We start from the raw sequence: 19,881 nt of genomic DNA on the forward strand, positions 1-19,881 counted from the left end.
GGCATGTGAGGAACTCCAGAATGCACTTCTCATAGTTGAACAGACAACTGGCCCCACTGGCATGCAAGTCTCATCTGAAAAAACACACTTTCTGACGGTAGGGGGCTACTCAGTCGAAAAAGAAAAGGTGGCCCTCACACTGCAGGGTCGCACCTTAACACAACCCTCTGACGGTTGGATACGAATCCTTGGCATACCGATACATACGCAAGGTGGAGGCAAAACATGGCTCGACCAATTGACACCAACGTGGAAAAAACTACTACACTTGATCAAGCGCATCTCTAACAAGTTTGGGGGCGCCACAAACGACGTTGCACGTACACTAGTGCAAGCAGTTCTGATATCGAAGGCATGTTACGGAGCCATTCACTACCGCCTTACTCAAGTGCAGATGAGCAAATTGGAAAGTTTGTACCTGCAGGCCCTGAGGGTAATCACCGGGCTACCCCACCATACTAAAATAGAAGAGCTATACCGGTACAGCCAGCTTCCTCCACTCCATAAAATTGTAACTCACCGGACACAAACGGATCACGACAGGCGCCTACTCACACCCCAAGGTCAACGTCTGTTGGAACTCGACGACCGCTCCTTCAAAGCTACAGCGTTCGAACCAACTATACCTCCATGGGAAGATGTACTGGTTACCCACTCGAAGCCGTTACCAACAAAGACCCACAAGACTAGCCACACCCATCAACGAAAGACACAAGCGACTGTCACGTGTAATGTGCAATCAACAGGAGCTACTATTTACACAGATGGGTCCATGGACGAAACTCGCCTCCTCATAGCACTTGCTGCAACCGACCTAAGCCGAACGAGCACGAAGTGTTTCTCAATTAATGATCTCATTTCCACTACTGAATTCGAACTGCAAGCCATCCTCCTAGGTGCCCAGATGATCCCAGACGTTATAGCTGAAAATACAACTCGAGTTATAATCTTCACGGATAGCCTCGAAGCCATCAAAGCGTTACGCACCCCGCCACGACGACACACTACACCTCATCGTATAAAAGAACTCTGTGGAACCGTCCAGCGTGACCATAACATCGACATACAAGTGCAGTGGATACCTGGCCACACAGGTAACCCCGGGAATGAGGAGGCCCATAGGCTCGCGAGGGAGACAATTCTCAACCACCCCTCGGAGTCTGCAGCGCCTTCTCTTTCACATAACCCTTCCCCTGAGGAACGCAGGAAGACACTTCGACAAGAAAGCAAGAAAGACCTCAGAGCAACGATTCCCGAGCTACAGCACCCGCTACCCCGCAACATCCCACGAGCTGCACAAGTTCTTCTAACAAAGGCCCGCACGGGTTACGCCCTTACGGAAGACATCGTAGCGCGCTGGGAACACTACCACCAACACAAGAACGCACAAGTTCCACCAGACCGGCTTCTGTGTTCCCTGTGCCACCAAGATAGACCGACAATCAGCCACTTGCTGTGGTCGTGTAGGGTCCTGGAAGGAATCCGAGCACGACACAAGCCCCCTGGCGTCACATCTCTGCAGGATTGGCTTTATCCAAGGAATAACGCCAACGACGTGCTACTTGGACTGTGGGCCTTCGTGAAGGAAGCTTACCTCGTCAACAGAACTTAAGCTTTATCGACCCTGAACCCCTTCCCCTATTTCCCCCAACAGGCCAGAGTGCCATCCCTTCTATAATAAATTTATTCATTCATTCATTTAGGGCGAACTTGTGCCCGAACAAGACGAGAGGAAACGAGCAAAGGTCCTTGCGTCTCGTTCGATCTCCGAGAACGACTGCCTGCGTTCGTGGCGTGATCTCTTGCGTGATTTCCCCCTCGCAGTGCACGTGCGCTCGCGCCTCCGTTGGCGAACACAGACAAGCTCGCGCTCCCGGTGCCGAGTTTGCGCTGCCGGTTGCAGCCGGTTCTTGCGCGTGCAACGCAGCCCACTTTGCGACATCTCCGAAAGCATGCGGTGGTCACGTACCATGAGACACAAGGGATGGACAGACCCATGGCTTTAGGAGCTTCGCCCCTAAAAGTGCGGTGGGGGAGGGAAGGGGGCAGTATGATGTGCCCGAACGAGGCGCTCGACGGCGCGACGTGCGCATGACTATGATGTGCGTTCGCTTAAGACGCAGTTCGCGGTCCCTTCCTGAGACGCACTTCGCGCCGCCGACGCAGAGGCTCACCATAGCTGCCGTCGAGAGAACCCACGAGTGAGTGCTGCCTCAGCGCACTGCTGCTGCGCCCAAATGTCGCATTAGGGAGTATCGTAATCGCCGGCCAAATTTTTGTACATATTAACGGTCGATAGTACTCGTGTCGTAAGACATCTGGTGGTATCCGACAAACAGGGTCACGTAAGTGGCATTGTCGATTATGTCCGTTGGCCAGCGTCGTGTCACACAAGCCCCACGCGCCCGACGGCTGTGTTAGACAGCGCCGGCCGACACAGTGCCGTGCGCAGTGCTTCTGTGCTTACACCTAGTGCTATAAAAAAGTATATGCCCTAAATTCAAATGCGAATACTCGTTCTGCAAGCTTGTAATCCCTGTTTAAATTCCGTTAGATTTGGCCTGGCTCAGCCAGTTTGCAACAAGTGGCCCATAATGCGTCATAAGTTCAGTGCAGGAAAGTAGCTGGTGAGCGGCATGCCTATTCGCTGTTTTCTATATTATACAGATTATTTATGCGAAGTTTGCGTTAAAAAATGGGTGATATGTTATTCTAACGAGACAATTTTACAACGAAAGTGTTTTATTCTGGGATTCACGAAGATTTCACTTACGTCAAATCCGTCACGGAAGTGACGCCAGTACAACGAAGCAAGTGGCCTGTAAAGGGTGCACCCCTGCACACAGGGTCTTCTTGCGGAGATGCAACCTTTAGTATTACCGAGTACGCTGTACTTATGGTTGTTTGTTTTCGGGTTTTATATTTTAACGCGAAAGTGTTTTATGCCGCGGTACCCCAAGATTTCACTGACGTTATATCCGTCACGGACATGATGCCAGTACACCTTTGCCGAAGCGACCCGCCAGCAGTATGTCGCTGCCAAGCACACCCACAAGACAGCCGCCAACCCGAAAATCATGCTCAGCTTCAGATTTCGCTGCACATTTCACTTTCGTGTTTTAGCGATTCCTATGACAGAGGAATCAACCACAGTTTTTTCGAAGGAACCAAATATGCGCTGCGTCTTCGTGGCACATTTTCGTGGCACCAAAAAGACCACGATCCTTTTGGCTTTAAGCAAATGATCTAACTTAATGCCTGTCTAACCCCAGAATGAGCCATAAAATTAACTTATGGCCCTGCTCGCCAGTGGGTCACTGACTCACTGGATTGATTGATTGATTATGGGGTTTAACGCGCCGACGCAACGCAGGCGATGAGGCGCGCCGTAGTGGAGGGCTCCGGATTAATTTTGACCACCTGGGGATCTTTATCGCGCGCCGAAATTTCGTACACACAGGCGTTTTTGCTTTTCTCCTCCATCAGAAAAGCGGCCGCCGCGGCGCACTGGAAACTGGTGGTTCACTATAGTTACCCGGTAGTGGTGAGCAATCAGAGACCGATCTGTTAGTCGCCCGATGGTTATCCCCGGCGATGGGTATCACCAGTGATAAGAAAGCAATGACCCACGGATGACCTACAGGTGAATCACCACCTCAGACCTACGAGTTACTTGTGACCCACCGACGACGAGCTTGCCACCTACCCTATAGTCTCCCGTGGTCCCTGCTTGATCGCATGAACCACAGGTTGGTCAAACGATCTGGGAGGAGGCGGAAGGGCTTAGAAGGTAGGCGGGAGGGATAGAGTGGGCGAAGCGGAGATTCTAGGATGTGGAAGGGGAGGGAGAGGCATTCCCAGGCAGGGGCGATCGAAACGTTAGCGTCTTTTGACGTCATTTTCAGAAAAGCAAGCATGTACACAATTTTTCGTTCGTTCGCCGCCACAGCTTCATTTTTCTTTTTTTTTTTTTTTTGCTTACGGCGTCTCGTACAAACCAAAAAGCAGGAACCCTTTCCTTTTTAAAGCGAAAGCTTTTTGAGTGGTACCGATGGCGTCATCTCAAAAAACTAATGAATTTCCCCATAGACCGGTTGGTCGACCGAAAAGCTCGGATAGGATCTCTGGACCCGCAGCGCGCTCGTGAAACCGGGCATCCGTTGTATCGAAACTGTTACTTGCAAATCAAGAAAAAGAAACGATTCTAGATAAGCCAACACACGCGTCGATCATGGCGAAAGAGTACAATAGTATACGTTTACCTCATGAACCACGTTTACGTATGCACTTAGACCGTTCTAGATGCGTTTACCCACTGGAAAGAATAGAATGGGCGCTAAAGAGACGAAGACGAAGTAGACACAAAGAACACATCGAGGCGCCAGTCATAGCAGCAAGGCATGTATGTGTATGTATGGCGCCTGTATGTGTAATTTCTGCCTACTTCGTCTTCGTCTCCTTAGCGCCCATTTTATCCTTTACAGTAAGCATGAACCAACTAGCTCAACAAGTTTTGTTGCGTTTACTCAGTGCGCGAAAGACTTTCGCTTGAGTTAGTTCTTCGTTTGTTATTTGGGCCTTCGAAGGTTTGACGACCGATCGAACGCACTTTCAGCGAAGGTTTTCACGCCGTTTTGACGCCGTTTCGATGTCAGAAAGCTTTCGCTCTTCTCTCAACTTTCTTTGGGAAGAAATGGTAAAGTTGTTTTCTTTTTTTCTTTTCAGAGTGCATTAACCACGATTAACGCGCGCGCATGTCCAGCATGCATATCTGGAGCGCGATAAACAAACATGCGTGACCGGTAAAATGTTCCGGAGCGGGCCGTGTAAAGTAGGCAATGAAAATTTACTCTAGCACTTGTGTAGCAGCACTGCCGAAGATGGCAGCGCCGTGAAGAAGAAATACGCGGCCTTTTCTCGCGATTCGACGGACGGATGGACAGGATCTTCCAGCAAAAGTTCCCCAGATAAATACTTCACCTTTATAAACACAAAAAAGAATTCGAGCCCGAATGAGCGCATTTATTCTGATCGAAATGTGAATGAACCGTATTAACACGTGTGGAATCGCGCCATTTACTACACGCGCACTTACATGCTATAGATTGCGGACATTTTTTTTTTCTTGTAACTAGCATCTCAAAGAGCCCGTGCATAGTTGCCTGATTATTTGACACACTTCTGTCAAAGTCCTTCGGTACACAACTTTTACACAAAACACACGAGTGGTCCAGACGTGTCGGTATGCGCCCCTTCAATATATATTGTCACGACGCCAAAGATGACGCGGTTGGCTTGAAGGAAAAACAACCTTATTGAAGCGAACTTGTGCTCCCCTAACAGCTCAAAAATACAGAGGCGGCGAAGCAGCAGTCAACAAAGTGACGTGCGCAGGCAAGTGTCGCCGAATCGAATCCCGCGGCGTCTGCTCTGCGGGCATTTATCTCTCGGCGCGAGTGTTTCTCGAACCGTCGAATTGCATCCAGAACACTGTAGATTAAAGAAGATTATTCTATACTGGTGTCGTTAGATCGAAACACTCTCCCTATCGAAGCAGATAACACGTGCGGCATAAAAAATGGAACACGCGCTTCCCTTCGCCCACGGATAACACAGCCAGGCGCGCAGCCGGTCGGCAGATACAAAACATAAATAAACCCAGTGCATGGTTCGCGGCTATATATATATATATATATATATATATATATATATATATATATATATATATATATATATATATATATATATATATATATATATATATATATATATATATATATATATATATATAAATATATATATATGCTCGTTCGTGTACAGCAGACCGCGCATCGAAGCGTTGAATAAAGTCACTGAAGTACATACAGGACATTAAAAAAAAAGGACGTATCGTTCTCGCAAAGGGCACAGAAAACAACAACATAAAACATGGGGCGGCCTTCTTCGGAAACATTTCCCGTGAGCTGAACTAGCGCACTGCACAGAAATGGTCGGTCGGGCGAGCCGACGAACGAGAACGGCAAATCCGTGCGCAACAGCGGAATCCCAGATGTCCGGCGCTTCTGGTCACATATACAGCGCCAACAAGGCCGCGCAGTAAACAGAAACTAGAGCCGAGCGGCGCGACTTCCATCGATTCGGTCGCTCGCCGCCTTGGCACCGTCCACGGGTCACGTGTTGCAAAAGCGCCCCAACGGGTGACGGGAAGAGCATTGGAAACAAGAAAATAAAGGATCGTGGACGGCGGGAGGGGGGAGACTTGGGATAAAGGTTAAAGGTCAGCCGGTCTGCTCTCTGGAGGCAGCCTCCTTTTATCTTTGCGCCGACATTTATCTCTCTTGCGCGCCTAATTCGCCTCGGCTGCGCTTTCCCGATTAAGCAGCGCCGCGGAAAGAGACGCCCGGTCATGTGTGTGGAGGGCTTTCCGACGCACGAGTGCCTCTTAATCTTGGCGTCGCGCGTGCTGCGAACCACTGCGAATCTGGCGGTGATACGGACAAATTAACCGCGGTTACGCCCTCCCTCCCACGTTTTTTGTCCCCACGTGGCTGCGCACATGTCTCATCTCCGGATCGATCGTTTGTCTTGCCTCTTCTGCACCTACATGTGAAAACGTTACATATGTACTATTTTTGATCAGGCGCGGAGTCAATTAGGGCGCCTGGTTACGTGGCTTCATATTTGTCTGTGTTTTGCTTACCTCTTTCTTCCTTCATTTCCTTTCTTTCTTTCTTTCTTTCTTTCTTTCTTTCTTTCTTTCTTTCTTTCTTTCTTTCTTTCTTTCTTTCTTTCTTCCTTCCTTCCTTCCTTCCTTTCCTTCTTTCTTTCTTTCTTTCTTTCTCTTCCTTCTTCCTTTCCTTCTTCGTGTCTGTCTTTCACGTCACTTTTTGTGGCTTTCAAGGGGATGAGCGGATTTGTGGGGTAAAATTAGAAGTAACCTGCTGTTGCCTCGCTGAACTTCTAATCGGGTCCCTTCTTGAAAGGAGCCACGAAGACAAAATACAAGTTTGTTTTATTCGAAATATTTCGTGTTTTATAGTGTCCCCAGCGCTTGTCCGGCAGCAAATGATGTCGTATTCACAGAGAAATTAATCACTTTCGGTTAACATTTTGATTCTCCCGCCAAATCGTGTGTTTTGGTGACGTCTACAATGAAGTCATAATGGCGCGTAAACAAACTTCTACTGCGCCATTCGACCCTGCAGACTTGCGCCGTCAAACCTCCCAGATGGCGCTGGAATACTCAGCACTCCGCCGTTGCTTTGTTTTTGACCGCATTTGCACCTGGCTTGTTCTTGTTATGGTAGAAAGTAATCGCTTCGTGAAACATGGGGCATGCCTGACAAACAGGTTCACGTAAGGCATCGGCCAACGTCGTATAAGACAACTCGGAAGCGTCGAACTGCTGTGCAGCTGAAACAAGCATAGTGCGCCCAGTACCGACAACACTGCGCATCGGTATTCTATGTTTACGTGTATTTTCTTAACTTTTGTTGTTTGCCGCACCATTCACACCGCTGTAAAATGGATATGCATTACATTTAGGCGCAAATAGCTCGTTCGGCAAGCTTATAAGCTCTGCCTAATTTGCGTTTGTTTTTGCCGGCCTCCGCCAATCGCATAGCTGGGCTCATATGACATCATAGGCTCTGTTGCGGGAAATGAGCTAGTGGGACGCATGGCCATTCCATTTTTTCCTAATTATACGGCTTATTTGAGCGAAGTCAACATTGAAAGTGGTATCAGTATGATTCTAACGAGGTAATCTTTTGAATGAACCAAACTTGTGTTTTGTCTTCATGGCTCCTTTAAAACGTTGCGACTCCAGAATCTTGGCCATTCGTATAGAACGGAAATGAAATTAACAGAGCACAGCAATAGCGCAACTGTAACTGGGCATTGCGCCGGTTGAAGGAGTGGCGTGTAATGCCCTTGTGTATGGTAATCAATCAATCAATCAATCAATCAATCAATCAATCAATCAATCAATCAATCAATCAATCAATCAATCAACCTTTATTAAAGTGCCCAGGAACAGCCGAAGCCTTCGTGCTGGCGCACTGAGAGGGGGAAAAAATGCAGCCCTGAAATACATCAGTGGCTGACAGATAAACTGCGAGTAAAAATGGCGGGTGCGTGAAAAACAATAAAAAACTATAACTACAGATAATAAAAATAAAAATAGCATCCAGCATACATTACACCAGTGGTTCTCAGCCATGACTGCCCCGGGGACCCCTTCTGGGCTTGCGAAACTGATAGGGGACCGCACGATTGAGCATATGTTGATCGGTGCCATTATGTCAAACAATTTGTACTTGAATCTATAAGCCTTTGAACACTTATATGCTGCCTTTTGTGGGTCTGTTTTTTTTTTCTTCTCATAGCTGGCGTATTGTGCGGAAAGCAGATGTTAAAATATGTTCTACGTAGAAAAACTAAGCGTACATGTAATGCGGCGAAGCCCCCTTTTTGCATTGCAAGAAAGTTCTGGCAAAATCGAGAAAGCAATTGCGGGGAAAAGTTTTAAGGGAGGTCCCCATTTGAGAACCACTGCGTTACACGATTAACAGAGACTGTAATTATTGGTACATTGCAAAAAGACATCGTACAACAAGCATAGCAATAGAAGAAGGTAAGTGGCAGAAAAATGTCTACAAGTACGGATCAACATGAAGCTTCACTTTCACATGAATGCATGAATGCATGAAACGAAATACAGGAAAATATTTATGGACAGTAATGGCCGAAAATCATAAGTTCTAGAAAAATGTGTTACTGTGTGTTGTGTGTTAATAATAATAATAATAATAATAATAATAATAATAATAATAATAATAATAATAATAATAATAATAATAATAATAATAATAATAAAAATCATTTAATATTTCTCAAGAAACGACAGAGGCGACCATGGTTACAAAGTGTTGATGTACGGGGCTTGAGGGGGAAGCCCACAGCGCCCTCTGCATGAAAATCGCAGATGGGGCAAATCTCGAAGAAACAAATGATTAGGATTAAAGAGAAGCAGCGCGTGCCATTCAAAGAGCAAAGTTCTTTCCCAATTCAACGCAAGAATTTGTGCAATTTGGCAAGTTCGCGAGAAACTGAAAGAATAAATTTTGGGTAGGCGGGGCTGACACTGTGCAACAAAGTTACGATTTCGATAGCCGGTGGTGTTGGCTGTTTCTCTCAAGGAGGCGAGTTAGAGCAACTTGTGCGCATACGACGTCTCTGAGCGCGTTAATGGGCACAACGCAGCGCAGATTAATTCGCACCCCTACAAACGCTCTGATCGCGTTCCTTCAACACATATGTCAAGACCAGTCTATCTAAATAACTGAAGCCTATGCGCGCATCAACTTCTTCAACTTCATCCCATCATCTTTATCACGTCATCATCTGGCGTAGCACGTTAGGGATTTTAGCCCGGCTAGCATCGCCAGACTTCATTAAAGATCGTTCTCTCTCTCCAGTACGCTGCTGCTCTGGGGGAAGCGTCTTTTAGACGTGTAAAAAACATATTCTTATTAGTTTTGGCGAGAACTACGGCAATTCTTGCACAGAAAAGCGTGGCCATAAAACAAAAACAATACCTGAAAACAAACTAACAAAAACAAAAATAAGTTGGAGGATCCTTGGAGGAAGGCAACCAGCAAGTTGGTTTCGAGCGAAAGTCGGACCTTCTAATGGCCATTTTAGCGTTGATTCGGCGCCGAAAGATGCCTTAAGTGCTGAGAAATCGCAAAATCAAACGCTGATTTCCGTCAGGATAACCTGGAAGCAAGCAAGGCAGCGGTGATGCATAGCGGTGTAGAAGCAACTGCACCACGTACCAAGCGGTTGCGTCAGTTTCGGTCAAATCAATCGTGCTTTCCCGAACTCCCAGGTCCTGCGCTGCCCCGCGGACCACTGAGCAAACCGTTTCTTCGTGGAAACCATGATCAGAATTGACGCTTTCTTGAAATAAAACATATCATCCTTTTTAAACCGCGCGAACATATTGGCGTCGAACCAACCACTCGTGCGAGGCCGCGTCACGCCGCCTTGCATAGCGGCACTTCCAAGGTAAAAAATTGGCCGCGTATCTGCTTCTTTCGTTGCAAATGTCGTCAAAAGACGATAGTCTTTATTCACTTTTGCCAAGTAAATGCCTTTCTTCACTTTGCCGCTCACCTCTAATGTTGTTCCTCTTGCGTCGCGCTATTCCCAAGGTAAAGACACCAAAGGTTTGCTTAAATCATTTTAAATTTCCCGCGTTCCACTGCTCCAAACCTGGTGTCTCGATGCCAACGCTGCCGTACGGCGAAGACGCGCGTGAATCGAAGTGCCCTACTTCAACGTTTAGAGAACCGCGTTTCCCTACTCCACGTGCGTTGCAAGCATAACGTGGAACCTATCTAGTGGAACCTTTCGTAACTGTTGCCGGTTGATTCCTTAAAATGGCACCAGAAGCTATAGTGGCGCGGGCGACAGCAGGCGACGGCAAAGTGAATTTTTTTTTTTCTGGAGTTGATAAAGTATTTAATTTCGCCAAAGTCAAGCATGTATGATTTCTTATAAAGGAACACTGCAAACATCACTTCTGTATTAATTTGTTCTCTTATATTTGCGTAATGTCTTGTCCTTCTTCAACAATGTTGACAGGTATGAACATTACACCGGGCTTAGACGGGTAGATTTAGCTATGACCATATAAGACTGTTGCGCCGGCATTGTTTTAGTTTGGCCGGGTGGCTGAATCGAGTCACAGACAGACAGACGGACAGACATACAGACAGACCAAAATTTCTGGGTTTAAGTAGCCCAAGAAAGACTATCGTCTTTAATATAACTGGTAGCGAAGCTTCCATAGAAGCTCATACGTTCAGAAAATGGCGGCTCTTAAGCTGCTCATGGGGCTTAGCGCCATCTGCGTGAGGAGGGAACACTTCCGGCGGAACAAAAAATAAACAGGATGTGACGCAAGATCCGGTCAGAAAGTGACGTCATTTTGGTGGCATTAGCGAGAAAATTTGACCTAAAAGTAGCCTTAGCAGGCCTCTGATCGCTGAGGGCTCATGTCATTGCCATCTGACGCAAGTTGGCGAGCCCTTGGCGTGTGTGCTTCAAGTCAACGCCAGCTTATACTCGTGACTAGAGAAACCTACTTTAGCATACTGTCGTATGATTCTCCTCGGTGTTTATAAAAACATCTTGCATCTTCTCTGAACCTATTCTGTATTCATGCCTTCCCCTGCTGTATAAAAGCAATCAGTTGTTTATTTTGATTGCAGTGGGTGGCAAACGTACCCCCCCAAAATGACACTTGACCACTCTCCCCGGCCCCCCCTTTCATATAAAAAACGTGCGCACTCTTTATCCCGATACCAATTTCTACCAACGCCACTGCTGGGTTTAATTGCGTCGCACATACGCAGGTTGCGTGCGTGCCTTAAGTATAGATCAAGGTGATATAACGCTTTGTCAGTTTGTGTACTTCTGTTCTACGAGAAGAAATAACGCATAGTCATGCTATAATCAAGTCATTTAAACTTTATTCAAGGATAAACATAAAACAAATTTACCACACTGAACAAAATCAGCACGTACACAATAAGTACAAAATGTTCGTGGGCACTACATGCATTTTGGTTTTCCTTACGCGCCGAAAAATTGACTTTACCCGTAACACATAGCATTATGAGCAATGAAAGCGTCAACAGCAGAACTACTTCGAAACAAGAGAAAAGAACTAGGCACTGCATCTTTACGCAGAAAACTGGGCCGCAGTAATGCCGATTCACGAAAGTGCAGCGAGCACACCGCAGCTGTCCCGGCGGCTTATCATGTAGACATGGGTTTCTACAGAAGTTCACTCAGCATTCACGCCTGCCATTTCCTGGTAGCATTATTAGGCAAGTGTCGCAACAGATAAGTAAAAAGAGGAAAAATGGATGAATGCAAACGAAAGCGACGGCAGTATGTAAAAGCACATAGCAGGAAAGATCTGGCAGCAGCGCAGCACGGAGCAGTACAACCCAGTATTGCGATAGAAATAATGCTTGCGCATACAAGTGCGGGAAGCAACGAGCACTACAAGCGTTGTAATGCAATAGAGAAGACACTGAGATAGACAATTAAAGCGACTCGTTTAAATTCGAGTGGAACTACGCTGAGAAGTCCTAGAGTAATTGACACCACTTGCTCCGAGCCAGCCTGAGGTGAAATCAAGAGATAACTGTGACATAAGAAAGCTTTAGACCCATTTTTTTTCGAAGCACCGCCACGTCCCTTCACACAACCCCCGTGCACGTATTAACAGTACTATAGTTTCACGTTACCTGTGGAAATTAGATGAAAATGGTGCAGTAAAACGCCAGGCGTACGGGAGTTGCTGTTGCAACCTTGTACCGCACATCGTTTCCGTAGGTACCGAGGAAAGCGCTCCGCTCCAACCGTTGGCAGCATCGTCCCGTAGTTCGACGTGCCCGCCGGGCACGGTACTAAACGTGTTCACCGACGATACAACGCATCTCGCAACTCCACGCACCGCAAAAATTAAGTGCACACCAAATTAACAAGGAAAAACGAATGCAAATGCGCACCACCAAAATACGCGAGGGGCGTTTCCTAGCAGACGAACTTTAGGAGCGCCTTTCCGAACACTGCATCACAGGGACTGCATCACAGAGCAATGACATGTGCCATTCTTCAGAGGGCGCTACAAAAAAGGTTTTTGAGAATGAACAGCATTTTCATAAATTATTTACACACTGTGCCTAAATAAATGTGATTCATAAATAAATATTGTTCGTAAAATATAAATGTTCTTTAATTGTTGAACAAAACTTGGCTTTTTGTTACTAGTGTTTGTTCCCTCCTCACCTAGTCGCGCTTCAATCGCCACTCCCATAAGCCCCCATGCTGATGTCGCTGGCAATAGGTTCTGAACCGCTTTTCGCCCGAAGCTTCGCTACCATTTATATTTACCTTGCCACTTCCACCAGCGTGGACGAGCAGCGCCATCCAGAGGCATCCAGAAAAGACGTTGCGTACGCCAGGCGTTGTGTGCTCTTAAAAATACTGACTTCAGACAAAATAAGCGTTCCTATTGTCACGAAGTCAGAGACGACGCAGTTGTCTTGAAGAAAAACACGTTTATTGGAGCGAACTTGTGCTACCCTAACAACTCAAATAATACACGGGCGGCGAAGCAGCAGTCAGCAAAGTGACGTACTCAAACGAGCGTCGCAGATCAAATGCCGCGGCGTCTGCTCTGCAGGCTTTTATCTTTCGGCGCAAGTGTTTCTGGAACCGTCGATTCACATCCAGAACATTGCAGATCACAGAAGATTGTTCTGGGCTAGTGACGTTAGGGCGAAACAGTCTGCTTATCTGAATGTGATAGCACGTGCGGCATAAAAGTAAAGAAGGAAGACGCACTTCGTTTGGAACGCAGATAACACAGCCGGGCGTGGCCCGGCAGTAAAGACAAACAATAAACCAACGCCGCCTGTATAAACAGTGCCTAACGCGTGAGCGAAAAATGGCCAAACAGCCACTCTCCTGTTGCTCTCTCCTACCCTTCCCCGCTCCGTAGCCTTCCAGCGTGCTTTCGTGTCCGCCAGCCAGCGCCGCTTCTCGGAAACTATGCAAAATAGTGGAAAGTTTGTTTAGCGTTCCCGAGGCGGCGCTCCTACGCCTTCTTGTTTTTCACCATGCCTGTCTGTCTTGGTCTGTCACTGATAAAACTTCCTTTGTCACGAAGCAAAATCCCTTGCGCTGCCGCAGGCTGATGCCGGCTTTGCGCGCTTATCTACTCGGATCACAGGCCCTGATATTTTCTGAGTGGGGCATCCCCCCTCTATCCCCTCCGTATTTAGATATTGTTTTGACCCCCCTGTTCGCACTCCGCATCGGTACGCACTTCTGAAATTGAGGACTATACTGTAGAAGCGCCCGGACAACGTGGCGGGATCGCAGCTGCTTATCCTTTTGTTTCCTATAATTTTCTGAAGTTTACAAGCACGTGATATTATTGGAAAGTAATCGTAGAAGTAAGTGCCTGAACAAAAAACGTGCACACAATTTTTTCTTCTCTAAATACTCCAGAAAGAAAAATATCAGTAAAATAATGGCTGCCCCATCCGGAAATATCGTTTTTCTGTTAGCTATATGTCTACCCGACAATCAGTATGTTCTTAGGCTATTTCAGTCCGCCTCCGTCTTTATCTTTGGAAAAATGCAGCAAGTATGAAGCGAGCGACACGTTGAACGAGATCCCCAGTGCGCCACAGAACTAGCGCCCCGTCACGGCTAAGATGTAAGCGAAACGGCCCTTGAAGCCCAACAGGCAAGCTGACAGACACACGTCGTAGAAGTGGGTACAGCGTTCGCGACTCGCGAGCAGTGACGTAAGGCGAAATGTCCGCCCGCACGCGCCACATAGCGGATCAGTGCCTGAACTAAGCGTCCCTACCCTTCCCATTGAAAAGCGCGCGACGCGTCAGGCAATGTTAATACAGGCGGCGTTGCAATAAACAAACCCATACATGGTTCGCGGCACTATGTTCCCGTAGCGCAGCAACAGCACGGAGAGAGTCATAATAAAAGTGTATGCCCACAGTACTTCACAAGGATCGCTGTGCAGAAATGGCACCAAAACCGAAACGAACTTATTGGCGTTCGGGGTCGCTGCGTGATCTATCAGCCGGACTCCCGTGATGTTATCTCCAGCTTTCTCTTTGTTCTTCGACGTTCAAACATGACACTACGAAAACTTCCATTGAAGTTTTTCTTAACTTCTGAAGGTGTATTGCTAAAATATTTGCCCCGCAATTCTAACCTCTTCCGGTGTACGTTGCGCGGTATAGCCAGGGGCGGCGATCGCTTTCTTCGCGTTTTCGCAATTTTTTGCCTTATCTTAGAGAAGCTACGCGTAAGGGTAGTATATTATTATGTGCTCGGGGATCTAACATATCGATGTAGAGCAACTTCTATTTTGTATTCAGTGTATCTTCAAGCTTCGCATTTAAGCGTTGTCGGAACCCGTTCGCATTGCATGAAAACTTCTCGGGCGGTGGTAACTTTCCGCTGCTGCTCACACGCCATTAGTTGAGGAAACGCTTTACGGTCGTCAACGACAAGGCCGAAGATGAGGCAGACATTTACACAGACGCTGCGGTTGACGGAACAACGGCGGCCATAGCCTGGACCTCTACACACATATCCCCCAAATAAATGGATCCCGTCACGTCCCGAACACGTACGGGCTTGTGGAAGAAGCGGAACTCGTGGGAATTTTGGGAGCAATCCGGCACATTGGCGAACATTCCTCCACCCTCTCCACCAAGAAGTTCAGGACAATCAAGAACTCCCAAGTCGCACTTCGCGAGCTGAACCGTGTGTTCTCGCCTAATAGCACGGCGACCCGCATTCTGACTTCGGTACGCGACCTACAGGAAGAAGCCTTCACGCTTCACATCGCCTGGACACCGGGGCACACCATGGGTGCACATGGCACCCTTCTGGCACACGCTGCTGCCAGGGAGCGACTTCAAGCAGCTCCCGCGGCTCCCAACGCACCAACCCCCTCCCTCCAGTCGGATTGACAACTTCGGCCTCGGCATCTGAAGAAACTAAGCAGACAACGTATGCAGGATGCGACACCGGACGGGGTCCTCGACCTTCTCAAACCTCTTTCACGCTCGGGGGAAATATTCGCGAACGAAGTCTACGCTAATGCGGCCTACACCCATCACGTCATTTACAAATGGACAGTCCCTGCAGGGTCCGAGCTCCACCGCTGCCCACACTGTGGCTGTGATGGCACACCAAATTTATTTCATCTAATCTGGCTCTGTCCCGCCTTCGCCAGAGGCCGTGCGCAGCTTTTAGCCATTGGCACGGTAGCTACATCCGAATCTGAACACATACGCCGGGTGCGGGAAGATCCACCAATTCTTGAAATGATTGCCAAATGCGCTCTTGAGAATTGTCTCTTCAAAATGGTGTAGCAGCTTGTCCGACTCCCATAGAGTGCATCAAACACGCTCCATCTGCCTGGTCTATGTGCGAAAAGTGAGAAGAAAAAAAGCGAGTGAACTGTGAACCCCATATGAACAGCGAGCTTTTGCATGAATATGCAGAGAACTGTGTGAACTGTGAGCGTCGGCTGAACTGCTTTTTCCCTTACCTTGTTACCCCCCCCCCAGGGCATCTGGCCTCCTTACTTCAATAAAGCCATTCTCACTTTTTACGGTCCCTAGGAACCGTAAGGCGCTGCCAGTGGGCGCCGCAAGATGGCGCTACGGTATTTTTCGCTCACACCGATTTTTCGCTCACGGTTGACGACACTGACGGCGCCAGCTTATCTGCGACCCGGAGCACTTAATCTATGCGTTAAAAGTCACCCAGCTCGTATGTGAAACGAAACAGCTGGTATAGAAAAGTTCTATGAATATTAAGTTTAGAATATAAAAACGTTGGCGTGGAGTGCAAATTTGTGAAGAAAAATCACCTTCATGCACGAGCAGATTCCAAACCTTGAGACGAAACCCATCTGTTTAGATTGGTCTCTGCGTCCGAGTTTCTCAAACGTTTGTCGCAGGTAGTTTATGCCTACACGCTCACGAGATGCACTTGTGTGGTTCGCGCAAAGGGAAAATCGACATCCACCTAAACGGTGCCCCACGGATAGAAAAGCTTTCCCTCGGGAAACTTAGCAGCCGAACGAAAAAAATCGAAGCCCCTTTTTCAAGAGAAAGATGCAACCTGGGTCAAAGTCCAGAATCCAAACTGCTCTTACCGTGTCGGAATGGCGCGATCGGATAGACTTCGGCTTCATGACGCGAGGGACCCACGTTCAATTCTGACCATGGGAAGTGTTTTTGTTAACACGAAAGTGTTTTATTCCCGGATACAAGAAGACTTCGCTGACGTCATATCCGTCATGGAAGTGACGCCAATACTATGAAGCAAGCAGCCTGTAAAGGGTGCACCTCTGCACACAGTCTTGCGGAGAAGCAACCTTTAGAACTAAAGAGTACATTATACTTGGGTTGTTCGTTTTCGGGTTTTACATTTTCACATGAAAGTGTTTTATGCAGCGATACCCCAAGATTTCACTGACGTCATATCCGACACGAGAATGACGCCAGTACACCTTTGCCGAAGCGACCCGATAGAGTAACGTCGCTCGCCAAGCACACCCACGAGACAGCCACCGACACGAAAATCTTGCTCAGCTGCAGATTTTGCTGCACATTTCACTTTCGTGTTTTACCGATTCCTATGACATAGGAATCAACCACAGCTTGTGTGTGTGTGTGTGTGTGTGTGTGTGTGTGTGTGTGTGTGTGTGTGTGTGTGTGTGTGTGTGTGTGTGTGTGTGTGTGTGTGTGTGTGTGTGTGTGTGTGTGTGTGTGTTGATGCACTTGATGTGCCTTCTCTTATCATCATCATCGTTTTGTGAAGCCCGTTGCTTAACGTTGGCTTTCCTGCAGTGTGCTTTGGCACGACATCGAACGCCATCAGTGAGACATAGAAAGCTTCGCTCTAAAAGTCATCAGGGCTTACAAATGACGCGTTCAGAATGTACGCTCGTATAGTATAGCTGTGACCAAGCGCTACATTCTTGTCCATTCCCGTTGTCCCCCTCCCAGCAGCTCGCAGGTGCCCAGCGACCCGTGGCCCGAGCCTGACCTCTTCCTTCCTCCTGTCCCTGGGAGCGCGCGAGGAGTCCTTCCCGCCCCTTGAGGAGCCGACGAGAGGAGCCCCGAGCGAGCATGAGCGAGGCGGGAGCCCGTCGTGAGCCCGCGGTGGGAAGCTCGTCGTCGCTGACGTCGTCGCCTGCGTCCAACGGTGCCAGCAGGCGGACGCCCGTCATCCGCCTGCATGGCGCGCCCACGCTCTCCCCGCGACCTGCGCCCAAGAAAGGCACGTGCCGCCGACTTCTTCCCTGCTTCGCGCACGTGCTTATACCCCTGTCACACGGGCACTTTCCATCGCGATTGAGTATACCCGGATCGAGCTCAACCCGGATAGGGCGCTGCTACACGGCAGTTTCAATCGCGATCGAGCCCGATCCCGCTCGAACTCAATCCTGGTTTCCCGAGCACGATCGGACGAAAGCGGTGATACTCTCGTCCCCGCTGACTAATAGCACAGAAGTTGATAACTTCTACTAACGCCAGAAATTGTATCAAATAACTTGACCGAAATAAGCGGGCGGTAACATTTATATAGTTATGTATACCTACGACCACGCTAAGTTACCGGACACCAGCCGCGAAGTACTTCTCTGGCGCCACCTGGCGTACGCGAGTGCAACCGGTGCAACTTTTCAGTCGGGTTGAAACGTGCCGTGTATCATCGGCGGTGCGTCGAGCGCGCTCGAAAAGTCAATCGCGCTTCGCTTCAATTCGGATTGAAAGTGCCCGTGTGACATTCTCATCGAGGGACGCTGTTAGAGCTTCCACATAGCCGAGTTCCCAGTTTGGCGCGGTGAAAATAAATCCCGACGAATGAGGTCATGCAGCGCTGTCTTTAGCGCCGCTGCCCTCCTAATCGAGATGTAGCTAAGGGGAGCGCTAGGGTTTGGGAGTAGCAGTGAGTGCGCTGCTTATCGCTGAAGAGTATGGCTGTGCACCTATTCAGCAGTTAAAAAAGATCAACCAGCATCACCGCAAAATCGCTGCACATCCCTACCACAAAGAGTAGTGCGGGCATTTCATTAATTAAATGTGGCAGAATTACGGCAACCTACCTGCATGCATGCAGTGCTCTGACAAATTTTATAGATACCCTGAGAAGACCCGTTGTGCAGCCTTCTGGACACCTATATTTTTAAACTTGAACCATTCGCCGAGAACCGTGGCGTTGTTTTGTGAGAATCTATTGAGCATCTTCTTGAACCACTCCGTTGCCCCCTCCCCCCCCCCCCCCCCACTTCCCCATGGCCTTCACGCTATATAGATGGGGCACGTTTATTTTAAGGTGTGAATGGACAGACTAAGAATTTCGGGGCTAGTTGTCGAATTAGAGCGACGAACCTATGGATGTGTGTCCACGGGGCAACGTAAAAGAGCCACCAACAGGATTCGAGCTGCGAACTCCGTTGCTGTAATAGTTGAGTTCCCATTGCGAGTTTCCAGAACGTCACGCAATAATCAGTCGCATCACGCGATTCGCATGTGGCTCAGAACCAGTTTTCAGAAGCCAACGCGACGTTCGTCACAACACCTATCCACAAGATACGCGACGGGTTTCTTCAGGGCCCCGAGATGTGTCGGGTAAATTACCGGTGTTGGGCGAAAAGTTGTCGCCGGGTTAGCACTCATTCACACAGCCGTTTTTCACCCCGTCACGTCACCGTCAAGTCACCGTCTTCCGTCATGGGCGACGGTTTCTCGGGCGATTTCTCGCCGAAAACGGTGCGACGGTGACTGGAAGCCGAGCTCTACGTTTCCGTTCCGTCAACGCGTCGGGACCAAGCCCCGTGGTAAACCAGCCAATCAGAAAACAAATTTTTACGGCTAAATTTACCGCAAAGTGAGCACACGTAAAAATCTAAGCCATTTTCTTTACTTTTCAGATTAAGCATGCTCAATTCTAGGCTAAACTGATCACTAGGCCGATGGCCCTGTACTCTGACGGAGAGCTCCAGAACGAACGCTACTCCGTTTAACTCCGTCACGGTTTCTTGACGTGACGGTGCCGTGACAGAGAAGATGACGGCTGTGTGAATGAGGGCTCATACCGCCACAAGTGTCTCTAATTTTGCAAAGCTTTCCTTCTTTGTCTTTTCCGTAATACCACTCCCGCACCTGCCCCACTTCTCTGGTTCCATCCTTGCTACATAACCGGCACCTTGGTACAAGACTTGATTTGCGCAGC

The 19,881-nt window shown here is 48.3% G+C and overlaps 1 protein-coding gene across 3 annotated transcripts in view; it reads left to right on the forward strand.

The window, feature by feature from the left end:
- The window catches only part of LOC144169599 (uncharacterized), a 306,776-nt gene that overhangs the window by 270,024 nt on the left and 16,871 nt on the right, over positions 1 to 19,881 (forward strand). For 2 of the 3 annotated variants that reach the window (XR_013322475.1, XM_077698844.1), the window contains exon 3: positions 17,649 to 17,922. Coding sequence is in view for 2 of the 3 variants with exons in the window: in XM_077698844.1 (XP_077554970.1) it covers positions 17,772 to 17,922 (151 nt within the window). In the remaining variant the exon portion in view is untranslated. The remainder of the gene's footprint in view (positions 1 to 17,648; positions 17,923 to 19,881) is intronic. The other variant, XM_077698845.1, reaches the window with a different exon arrangement.

This window comes from Haemaphysalis longicornis, unplaced genomic scaffold (assembly GCF_048455015.1).
Source record: "Haemaphysalis longicornis isolate Haplotype H1 unplaced genomic scaffold, Haemaphysalis longicornis Haplotype H1 scaffold_2, whole genome shotgun sequence".
Classification (NCBI taxonomy): domain Eukaryota; kingdom Metazoa; phylum Arthropoda; class Arachnida; order Ixodida; family Ixodidae; genus Haemaphysalis; species Haemaphysalis longicornis.